The sequence below is a fragment of the Micromys minutus genome (assembly GCF_963924665.1).
Source record: "Micromys minutus genome assembly, chromosome: 23".
Taxonomy (NCBI): domain Eukaryota; kingdom Metazoa; phylum Chordata; class Mammalia; order Rodentia; family Muridae; genus Micromys; species Micromys minutus.
Genome location: NC_137958.1, coordinates 3,708,505 through 3,720,889, shown reverse-complemented (window position 1 = coordinate 3,720,889; position 12,385 = coordinate 3,708,505). Strand labels below are relative to the sequence as shown.

At 45.5% G+C, this 12,385-nt stretch overlaps 1 protein-coding gene across 15 annotated transcripts in view; it reads right to left on the bottom strand.

Moving 5' to 3' along the window:
* Positions 1-10,923: 10,923 nt before the first annotated feature.
* The window catches only part of DLGAP1 (DLG associated protein 1), a gene marked incomplete at both ends in the record, with an annotated part of 276,037 nt that continues 274,575 nt past the window's right edge, over positions 10,924-12,385 (bottom strand). For all 15 annotated transcript variants that reach the window (XM_080936291.1, XM_080936303.1, XM_080936302.1 and 12 more), the window contains one exon: positions 10,924-11,133. In XM_080936291.1, coding sequence (XP_080792417.1) covers positions 10,924-11,133 — 210 coding nt within the window. The remainder of the gene's footprint in view (positions 11,134-12,385) is intronic.

Below are 12,385 nucleotides of genomic sequence, written 5' to 3'. Positions count from 1 at the left end.
GGCCCATTCTTGCGGCCATGGCCCCTCCGTAGTGCTATGTGACCTGTCCTTGCCTCCATTGCCCATTCTTGCGGCCATGGCCCCTCCGTGGTGCTATGTGACCCGTCCTTGCCTCCATGGCCCATTCTTGCGGCCATGGCCCCTCCGTGGTGCTATGTGACCTGTCCTTGCCTCCATGGCCCATTCTTGCGGCCATGGCCCCTCCGTGGTGCTATGTGAACTGTCCTTGCCTCCATGGCCCATTCTTGCGGCCATGGCCCCTCCGTGGTGCTATGTGACCTGTCCTTGCCTCCATGGCCCATCTTCACCACCATGGCCCATTCTTGCGGCCATGGCCCCTCCGTGGTGCTATGTGACCTGTCCTTGCCTCCATGGCCCATCTTCACCACCATGGCCCATTCTTGCGGCCATGACCCCTCCATGGTGCTATGTGACCTGTTCTTGCTTCCATGGCCCATTCTTGCGGCCATGGCCCCTCCGTGGTGCTATGTGACCCGTCCTTGCCTCCATGACCCATCCTTGCTGATATGTGGCCCATCCTTGCCGCCATGGCCCATCTTTACCGCCATGGCCCATCCTTGCCGCCATGGCCCATCCTTGCCGCCATGGCCTGTCCTTGCCGCCATGGCCCATCTTTACCGCCATGGCCCATCCTTGTCACTGTGCACTTCACTCACTCACTCCTCCTCGCCCTCAGAGTAAAAACGGTCTCTGACACGCTCTGAATAAAGTTGGCTGCTGCATGACATGTTAGTCTGACTCACTTATCGGCGCCACTCTCCCCACTGCCTTTAGAGAATAAACATTTAGAATTAGAATTTAGAGAAAATTGTAATTTCTAGATAGGAAGTCTTCTACTGCACTAAGCTCACTGAACCGAGCTTTCTGTTTATGTTGACATGCTCAGAATATAGTTGAAGAACACTGACAAACTCATCATGTCCCCTCTCCCCGTGTGTGTGTGTATGTGTGTGTGTGTGTGTGTGTGAGAGAGAGAGAGAGAGAGAGAGAGAGAGAGAGAGAGAGAGAAATAAACCTTGGGATGAGGGTAAGTTCCTCATGTACACAATACTCTAGTTTCTACTTCCCCTTGCTCTGGCATGAGCTTTAATACAACGTGTGTGATAAGCTTGTCTTCCTAATCAGATTTGTTTGCCTGTGACTCACAGGCCCCCATACTCTGCCATACTTGGCTTCATCTTTCCCCTTTAGGTTCAAATGCTAAAATGGTATTTCAGACCCGAGATGCATGAAAATCTGCCAACAGCACTGATGCCTCTGCCCTCCTTCTTAAGCCTTGCCTGGGACTTAATACGACTGGTCTTCCATACACTGCTTTGTTCTGCTTTGGTTTGGGTCTGGTGGGGATCAGACCCAGGGCCTCTTGTGGGTACTCATGTGGGTACACACTCAGTGTGCACCTATGTGTATCCTTCCATCTATCCACTTTTTTTTTAGACATGTTCTGGTGCTGCACTTGGAGCTCATGGATTGTAGCCTTGTAGCCTTCCATCTACTTTTTCTTTTCTTTTTGAAGACAGGGTCTCCAGTTGCACCTGGAGCTCATGGATTGGCTACAATGGCTGACCAGTGAGCCTCAGAGATCCACATGTTCTACTCTTACACTCTGTCTTAGGGTTTTACTGCTGTGAGCAGACACCATGACCAAGGCAAGTCTTATAAAAACATTTAATTGAGGCTGCCTTACAGGTTCAGAGGTTCAGTCCAGTATCAAGGGAGAAGCATGGCAGCATCCAGGCAGGCATGGTGCAGGAGGAGCTGAGAGTTCTACATCTTCATCCAAAGGAAGCCAGGAACAGACTGAGCATCATCAGGCAGCTAGGAGGAGTGTCTCCAAGCCCATTTCCAGAGTGACACACTTCCTCCAACAAGGCCACACCTTCTACTAGTGCCACTCCCTGGGCCAAGCATATGCAAACCATCACACCCTCACTGCCCCCATTTTTATAGATTTATGTGTCTAACTTTCATGTGGGTGCTGGGGATCCAAGCTCATTTCTTCTCACTCTTACCTATTGACCACCCTACTTCCCAGCCCTTCCTGATCACCTTACAAAGTTCTGATAAGAGCTGTGTCACAGAATAAGTGAAACAAACAAACCAACACGATCCAGGCAAGCACTTTCTCTAGAAATGTGAAATGCTTAATTATTGTGATGAGAATTGTTAGCATCAGAAGCTGTTTACAGCTAGTGACTGAATCCAGTGATGACATCATCCCTAGGCAACAACTCCCCCCCCCTTGATTGTCATGGCAACTGCTGTGCACTCCGAGCACAAGCTTCACCCACATAACCTGTGCGATCATTGCCTGGGTTACCTACGTCACAGCCTGGATAAAGACAGAGACCCTGACTGATATATCTCTCTTTTTCCTCTTCCTTGCTTCTTTCTCCCCTCAATAAGGACCTCTCTTGTGGGTACTATGCTGGCTCTGCACAATCTGTCCAGGAAATAGCTACTTTTCAACTAACAAGGATACTGAATGTTTATCAAGTACTATTCATGAGCGGGACACTAAGTAGAGTTTTATAAATCCTATTCACATGGTCCTCATAGCAGCCCTATGCAAACAGGACCTTTCCATTCTAATTACACAGACTTAGAATCCAGTAGCCAGGGAGACCACGATTAACAGCTTCTCAAAGATTGTAATCAGGGTAAGGGTGACACATTTTAGGTCCATGTTAAGTATGTTGAAAGCCCTGATTTATTTCTGTGTGAAGAGTTACCCCTCACATCACCATGATTTACAGTTTTCGACGTCTGCTCAAACTCAGTGTGGAAACCCCTCCTTCTGTGCCTGCCTCTCCTCACAGGTCGAACTTCCCAAACAACTGATCAGACTTTCCACTCTCAAGATTTCACTGCCAGGTCAAGGCTTTCATTGTGCACCTCACCAAGACTAGATACAAAGGTACTGCTCACTACCTTGCTTGCTAAGGTCAACAATCTGGCTCAGGGTTGGAAGTGGCAGGTTCATAAACACTCCCTGCAGGCCAAGCTGCAGAGAAACAAAAGAATGAACCTTTATGCTCCCTCCACCCAGGGTAGGAAGCCTCTTTTCCCTGAACAAGCTGGGACCTGATGGGACTCCCCAAGAAAAGTCCTAAGTTGGACTCCATAGGAATCCAAGTCTGAATCATTCCCACTATTCATCTTGCCTTCATTGAAAAGCAGCCTTTGGGACCAGCCCCCTGGCTCACTTGGTCATGCTAGCTAAAATGGTAAAACATTTTAGGCTTTATTTTGGAAAGAATCAATGTGGGTGCGAAGCCTGGTATCCTTAAGAAGTATCAGGTACAGGAGTAAATGTTTTCTTTCTCTCTTTTTAAAGACTTATTTATTTTATGTGAGTACACTGTCGCTGTCCTCAGACACACCAGAAGAGGGCATCAGATCCCATTACAGACGGTGTGAGCCACCATGTGGTGGCTGGGAATTGAACACAGGACCTCTGGAGGAGCAGTCAGTGTTCTTAACCACTGAGCTATCTATATCTTCAGGCCAGCGAATGTTTTCTATAGCAAGATGTTTCCCCCTAAGACAAGTATGTATCACTCCCTAAAATAGACTCTCAGGTTTTCAGTTAATAGAACCTAAAGATATATTCATTTGTATTTTATATACAGGAATGTTTGTCTTCATACATATATGTACACCGTGTGTATAGTGCTCTTGGAGGCCAAAGGAAGGTGTGAATCCCTATGCTTGTGAGCCACTCTCTGGGTGCTGAGAACCCACCTGGGTCCTCTGGGTAAGCAGTATGTACTCTTACCCACTGAACCTTTCTCCAGCCCCGATTAACAGTATATTTTTATTTTAATGTGGGGAGCATATTCTTGCCTGTAAGGGGTCCTGTACAGTATCTCTAACCTCTTAGATCTTTTGCATCATTGAATCTGTTGGTAAGCCTTGGACTCCAAACTCCTAGAAAAAGAAAGTGCCCATTGTGGCTGGAGAGATGACTCAGTAGTTAAGAGCACTGACTGCTCTTCCAGAGGTCCTGAGTTCAATTCCCAGCAACCACATGGTGGCTCACAACCATCTGTAATGGGATCTGATGCCCTCTTCTGGTGTGTCTGAGGACAGTGACAGTGTACTCACATACATTAAATAGATAAATCTTAAAAAAGAAAGAAACTGTCCATCAACTAGTTTCTTCGAAATATCTATGAATGATGGTAGATGATCTCATATAAGTCTCTTGTATAGAGTGGTATAAAATTTATGTATCACCTGTGCACGTCCTGCTATAACCTCATCTCTAGATTCTCAGCACAATACAATGACTGTGAGAAGTTGTTGTAGTACATCGTTTAGGCAAGAATGAAAGGAAACATTTGTACAGGCTCAGTATAGCTACTTTTTTCCAAATACGTATTAAAAAGTATCATTACATTTATTTGTTAATGTGTGCATGTGCCAAGCTTTGCATGTAGAAGACAGAGGACAGCTTGCAGGATTTGGTTCTCTTTGTCTACTGTGTTAGTCCCAGGGACTGAACTCAGGTTGTCTGCTTCATGGTGAGCACTTTTATCTGCTTAGGTATCTTGCTGGCCCCTCCAAATGTTGTTAATTCACAGTTAGATAAATCTAGAAATGTGGAACCCAGAGGGGTATGGCTGACCTGGTGCAAATCTCAGGAACCTGGTTATTGTGGGTTGATGTTAAGGTGATATATGATTGGACAGGGAGACGTAGGCGGCGGGAAAAGGCTAGGAAAACGGAAGAGGAAGGAGAGAGGGAATTCCAGGAGGAATGAAGATGGAGGCAGATGTTTATGACTCTCTTGGTGAATCGCTTTATAAATAAGGTTGTAATGAATATTTTGTCAGGACTGGAACTGTACAAGATAATTTGGCTTATAAAGGTTAATAAATTATATTATACCTATTAATCAAAGTCGTTTGGTGTGTTCTTTGAGGTGACTACTTAATTGAGTCCAAAGGGTGTGGTGGTGGAGCACATAAAACCCGCCACAGAGTTGGGATGTGTGTTCTAAGGCTTGACCACAACATGCCAAGGGGAAGTGAGTGAAAACAATACGCTGGGGCGGTCGTATCCACCTGGGACAGGAACACGGTAGAGTGAGTCACACCAGAGTAAGGCCACCAAGTTAGAGATCTCAGCAGTGCCAAATGGCCATGCAGGAACCAGTAGCCGAATTTCAGACTAAAAGAGAGACAGACAGTGGAGAGAGGGCAGGTTGGGGACTGAAAGTGGAGTGAGATAAGCCATCATTTACCGAAACAGGCTATGCAGGGATTTTTTTTTTTTTTTGGTAGAGCATTTAAGGTGTCAGCATTTGAGACTACAGAAAACAGGTGTAGTCATTTATACCCTCCTTGAAGAGCCACTGGGAAGAACACACTTCCTCTGAGTATTGGAGGCTTGGCACTCTCTCTGCTTCCCTTTCCAAGGTAAGTGTCGCTCAACTGAAGCTGACTGGTGAGGCTGGCTTACCATCAGGTTTCCAGGTCTTGTCCATCTACTTTTCCAGAAAGAGGACTAGACAGAATCCTCCTCGGTGCTGTGGAGATCATTCTGTGCAGCCGACGGTAGGCGGGGCCTGCGGCAGCACAGAGCTTGGCTTTCGCCAGTTACGTTACACACTTCCTGCCACGTTTGCTCTAAGCTCAGGCTTGTGTTTCTCCTTTAGAAGACATAAGGAGAGGGCTGGAGAGATGGCTCAGTGGTTAGAGCACTAAGAGCTCTTCCAGAGGACCTGAGTTCAATTCCTAGCAACCACATGGTGGCTCACAACCATCTGTAATGGGATCCTAAACCCTCTTCTGGTGTGTCTGAAGACAGCAAAACTGTACTAAAAAAAAAAAGAAAATCTTAAAAAATTCCTTGACCTTGACATGGGTTGACACCAGGCCTCATATTTGTGGATTTTTCACAGGTACCTGGGTGGGAAGAAAGGGTACCTCAAGAGGCCTGGTTCTCTTTCTCCCTCGTGGGAGACCTCATTTAAGACCTATTTTGTTCACTTAAAAATGTAGTTAGAATCAAGGGAGAGATTCCAGACAGGGTCATCCGTCTCTGTTTGCAAAAGGAATTGATTGGTTCTTGGTTTCCCAGCTGAAAGTCAAACAGCGAATTAAACAAACAAAGGCAAACTTCAGCACCTTCAATTTCCAGTGGCGCGGGAGTGGGCACTCAGACGCCAGGATCTTAACTCATATGTCATTTATTTAAACCAAAGCTACTTTAGAGTTTCAAGCAGTGGGTTTCAAAGATTAAATGAAGAAAAAAGTCATGTTCTCAACAACCCCCCCCCCCTTTTACGAAAATACTAGATTGCACCGTAGAGGAGGGGGTTAGACCCTAACATGGGAAAATGCTTTTCTCAAAAATTGTCCTCCCTCCTCTCCCTTCCTCCTCCTCTTCTTCCTCTTCTTCCTCCTCTTCCTTCTCTTCCTCTTCCTTCCCCGACTCCTCCTCCCCTTCTCCTTTTTCTTTGTTTTTCTAGGCAGGATCGCTCCATGTAGCCCAGGCTGGACTTGAATTCTTTCTTTTCTTTTCCCCCACCTTTGAGATAGGTTTCTCTTTGTGTCCCAGGCTGTCCCGGAACTTGCTCTGTAGACCAGGCTGCTCTCAAACTCCTAGAGATCCACCCGCTTCTACCTCCCGATGGACTTGAATTGTTGATCCTCCAGCCCTGATTGGAGTTCCTCAACTTTAGATTCCCACATTCAAAAGCAAAGTCAGTTTGGGGACTGGCTGAAATATTTAAAAAGCACGGTTGAGATAAAACTCGTGAAAGGCAAGACGTGCGGTGAGATGAGGTAGTGGGTGACCGTCCAGCCACCAGACCTCCGTGCCCTCCAGAGATTCCAGTTGATCTTTTGCTTCTGGAACAGTCTCAGAGGTGTATTGTGTTGTGTTATTTGGTGACTCACACACCCAAATCAGAAAGGACACCTATCTGCTCACTCGTGTGCAAATCTGCCACACGTAGATGGATGGACTCTGCCAGGACGTCAGAAGAGGCATCACTATGAACATGGTTGACATTGGTGACTGAAAATCCTCCTTGTAAGCACAGAACCCATTGGAAAGTGAGCGTGGCAAACAGTTACCCCTGTGAACGGTGGAGGGAGGGACACAGCTGCAGCTTAGACTCACACCTGTCCCTTAGGAATGGTAGTTGACAATTTCTTCTCTCTCTCTCTTTTTTTTCTCCTGCCGCCCCTTTTCTTACCGGTGCTGGGTATCAGATCCACACACGTGCTGAGCCACTGACACGTGCTCGGAATCCCGAAGTACACAGGCGTTGATGTTGTTGTTGTTGTTGTTTGTTGTTCTTTTAATCACTGTGTGAGTGGAATTAGAAACACAAAGCACAGATCTGACTTTACCTTTAGGACTGCTTGGGAAACACAGAGGGAGATCTGTACGCAAGAAGTGAAAGTTGTTAAAATCTGTGTGTGTGAGGGACTTACAGCATCATTCACCACCCATCATCCTTAGCACAGTGGAGTGGTAGGAACACCTCAATCGAAACTCGGAGCTTATGTGACTACCAATGTAGAAGACTTCAGTTCTTCAATTCTGCTAGCCCTGGGCAGGCGCGGTACTGTGGTTACGCTGAAAGTGAGAAGAATAACTCAGCTGCTGAGTTACGCACTTCCAAAGACAACCACTGAGATGTTGGAAGACTGAGTCTTCAGTAAACACACATGGGCCTGAAAGCAGTGCATTGGTTATTTTATTAATTCCTTCTTTTTACATGATGGGAAACGTTCATCTATTTACAGGTCGTTATTTTTATTTATTTATTTTGTCCACACACAATCTAGTTACATAAGCCTATGAAATTTCAGTTCAGAAAGCCAGAAAAATCTTCCCCACCCCTCTATCTGAAGGCTTTCAAATGAATCTTCCCCCCCCAACCAAATTAATTTTTAAAAATTACATTAGGGAATTCAGATATGCTAATGATTTACATTCCAGTTATTTAAAATATGCATCTAGACATGTTCTTAAAAAAGAAATGGTAAATTCACAAGGATAGGGCTTAAATGAAAGCAGTACTTCACGGTAAAACATTAAGGGAACATCTATAAATAACAGAAATATATTACAAATAAATTAGTTCTATTTACCATTTCAAATATTAAAAATCTTTAATCCATTTCTTCATCTCTCTTTACAAAAAGGTTATGTGAATTGTATGGAAACTTCTGCAAAAAATATAATAAATACTTGATTTCTTTGAATGTATTTTTGCTGTTGTTGTTTTTGATGAGGGAGACAAACTTCTTTTGTAATCCCCCCCCCCCGCCCCAAGAAAATGCCCAACACCTTTATACCAAAGTTAAACAAAATAAGTAATTTTCCAGGGTACATACATAGTTCATTATGAACTAAAAAACATCTCTACAAATTACATCAAAAAGAAGAACGCAACAAAGGTTATGTTCCCGCTGTCGGTTTCTGGGTTCCAGGGGGTAACAGGCTGTATCATGTGGGGGTCATGTCCTAACATCAATAATTAGCTTTTTTTTTTTTTTAATAAAGTGTTTGTACAGTTTAAACTGTGTTTCTCAGGAAGGCAAAGGTTCTGATGCCCTGCAGGCGTTCAGCTAAGAGATTTAAAATTCTTACCAAAAATAGCTTATGAATATACAAATGCCATCTACTTAGACAAGATAAATAGGCATTCTCTTGTCTCTCTTTTAAATAGCCTGGGCTAAATCAGTCCCCAAGGAAAACATTGTCGGAGGATCTGGAATCCCATCAGAAACTGGCCTCAGCGCTACCTCAGGGCAAGGAGCTGCAGTAGTGAACGAGGGGTCAAAGTGAGAGTAGAATGAACGGAATGAACACTGCTTCTTGTGAATTCCACGCCTTTCTTGGATAAGTGTGACCATGGGCTACCCGAGGTGTAAGTTGGCCTTACTCCCGAATACTTCTGATCTTACATTAATGTTCCACTGTAAAGAGTTTTTGTTTGTTTGTTTGTTTTTTTGTTTTTTGTTTTTTGTTTTTTTTGAAAATAGCAAATACTTGAAGCTCAAAAATCTCTGCGCCAGTCGGACACAATGCTGACTTTGTCTGCCTTAGTTAAAAGTTGTTGGTGTTGGTTTTTTTTTTTTTTTTTTTTTTTAAATAAGTTATAGCCCTTTTCTTGTAAACCACAGCAGTAAACATTTGTGCCCTGTTGGTAAAGATACCTCAAAGCTTCAATGGCTCTGAGAGGTAGCAAATTCTCTAGTGGTTTTAGAATATGTCTGAAAATACTGGTTGCCAGAACCCATCGATTCTCTTAATTTTGTAAAGAAAATTAAATTAGCACCTGGCTATGACAATGGTTTTTGTTTGTTTGTTTCTTTCTTTCTTTTTTAAGCATCTCTGATGGAAGCATTTTTTTTTTTCTTTTAAGTCTTTCATTTTTCAATACCAAGTTTCTAATTCTTTAGGTTGCCGGCCTGACATTATCTGGCTGATCCTTTCAGATTGCCACATTCGAATGTTTAAACTGCTACAAGTAAAGGGCATTTGAAGACTTCAGCCGGAAGTGAGTGCACACAGACCATCACAGCCCATCAGCCCTGACTCAACTGCAAGCCAGCGGCAAGCCTGGAACCCACCCAAAGGCTTGGGTTTCCACCAGCGTTTCCGAATGCCTACTGCCCTGCTTCTCCTAGTTCTTGACCCCTACATCTCAAATGACCTCTCTCACTACCTGGAACTTCAGAATCATAACGACAGCTCTTTGGAATGAGTCAGCATGTCAACTGGGGTAGAAAACCTTTTATTTTATTCATTTGACATAAAACAAAATCCTGTGCTGGGGAACAGGTGAACTCTGGATTGGTGTGAGAGTAGATCGGAGAAGAAAATGCCCCTGACATGTGAAAGGCTGGGCTGAACTAGACAGATGTGTAGCATTCAAAGGGTGGCGGGAGAACCCGAACTCTCCTCTGGAAGTGGACTTGTCGCCCCTCAGAAGCAGAAGCGTTCTTCCGTGTGTGAAATCTTTAGTGGCCCCACCAGGATGGACACTAAACTCAGAACCAATTCCTTCCCGCCCCCTCCCCCTTAAAAACCATTGCCACAACATAACGCACAGGGTACAAGAAAAGCTGATAAAAAACGTCTCAGGTCTACATTTTCTTAAGATACATAAATGGATTCCTTATAGAGGATCTTAAACCACCGGTGTTTCCTTTTGCCTTAACTTTCTTCATTTTATTGCCTTTCAGAATAGATTAATTTCCCTGAAAGATCGAATTTACAATCTTCTGCTGATTGAAACATTTGAAGCTGTGGTTGATGAAGTACCAGTGAGGCAGTTTGTACAGCTGCGAGGGGCACAGACGCCAGGTACCTGCGCGCTCCGCCCGTCTACACACCCAGGCCCCCAACCCTAGGCCAGCTTGGTCCCCTCTCTGTCACCTTGATTCCAATGAGATGGCGTGATTTCTGAGATTAGAAATAAAGCGCTCTCTGCTTGTAAAAAATAACCGTTTGGGGGCAAATAAAGGGAGTCGGAGCCCTCGTTTCTTTCACGTGGAAGACGGTAAGTCCCAAAGGATCACCCTATGTAATACTGGGTTAATGAAATACCCTATGGTTTTATATTGCTGAATTCTAGGGACACACTAGCTTGAGAGAACTGAGGAGGGTGAGTGACCTACGGGTGTCGTTTCTACACAGGTGGGTTTGCTTGGCCCAGAAAATAAAGGGTTTGGATGTCTGCATGAGGCTTCAGGACGGGGGAGCAAAGCTCGGTGGAGAAGATGGGCAAAGTGGTCCAGGAAGCGGGGTGGTCTGGGGACGGCTCCTGCGAGGTGGACAACTACGCCACGGTGGCGGTCACTGAGCTCAGAGACGGAGGGGACGGGGAGGCGGCCGAGGGCAGGGATGCGGGACGCTCCTCGGCGGCGCTCAGAGCCGGGTCTGCGCCTCCGGGATGTAGATCTCGATGCTCTCGGCGCTCTCGGTGGCCGAGTTCTGGCGGACCGACGCGGCGCGCTTGGCGGCCATCAGGCGCTTGCGGGCCTCCTGGCGCTGCGAGCTCTCCAGCGAGCGCTCCCGGATCAGCGGCGCGGGGCCCTTCGCCGGCTTCTTTGGCACTGGAGGAGGGGCCCTTCGCTCCTGATCAAAGCAGAAGGTTCAGGACATTACACAGCTTCTCAGGACAAGCTTGGGAAAGACTGGAATAGGTCAGTAGTTTGAACACACACGATCACACACACACTTCTGCTTTGTGCAAGCCTAAGGATGGTTAGTTCTGATCTGCACATCGTATATATGATTTCTCTTCTTTGTTCTGGTTGGGTATTTAAAATACGCAGGGAAAACATAACCTCTTACGCTAAAGGCCGAGGGTAACGCTGGATCGCAGAACTAGGTCTTTCCATGTCTGGATGTGGGCATTTAAAATGTCCCCCTGCAAATGGACCCCTGAACCTCACAGTGAAGGTGGTTCTCTCTGCATCCTCCAGACTCTTCTTGGTGCTAGGGATGAACCAGGAGAGCTCAACAGCTAGAGTTATTTAAAACTCTGAATCTTAGTAGCTTGGCTTATAGACTAAAACTCTGTCCACCCTCGTCCCTGGGCCCACCCAGCTCCTCTTCCACCCATTCCTAGGCAGCCAGATGAGATTATAAGATTGTATCTCAGCTTTGACGGTGCCACCTGGAGTTACACCTATTTTGAACACCACATAGGGACACATGGCCATGGATTGTACAGGGTCACTGGGAAAGGGGACTCTGGCAGTTGCTACTCATAGGAGGATCTTTCCAGAACTTCAGTCCCTAGAGGGTCTCGACTTGCTTTTGGTGGCCCCGAAGTTGAACACAGGACTGGAAAAGGCCGTCCCTCTTACCAGCAATCTCTGAAACAGTTTTTAGATCTTTTCTATTCTACTGTAAAGCACAGCCACTCATCCCAAAGGCATGGTAACTGTACATCGGGGAAAGAAAGCACAAGGGTGCAGTTGGGCGGTAGGTGTTGAGCTTTCAGGATGTGAAAAGGTCCACACGGGGCCAGATGTGAAGTTTATCATGTAGGGACTGAGTCTCCAATTAACCCTGGTGCTCAGTACAGCAGTTCCTTCTTGCTTATCAGGGAGAAGTGTGAAATGTTATTACACTAGGGCTTGGCCCATGGTTGTTTAAAAGGAGCCTGTGCTTCTGAAAGGACGGAGAAGAAAAAAGAACACAGCGCAAAAATCTCCCACCACTCAAGTCTCTTCAACGTATACACATTTTCTGTCACATTTGTGAGATGACGAAAAGTTAGTCGGAGGTAAGCTGCATTTAAAAAAAAAACTTAAAACTAAGCTAATAATTTATTAGCTAATTAGGTCACATATTAGTAAGTCACGCGTAACAACTTCTT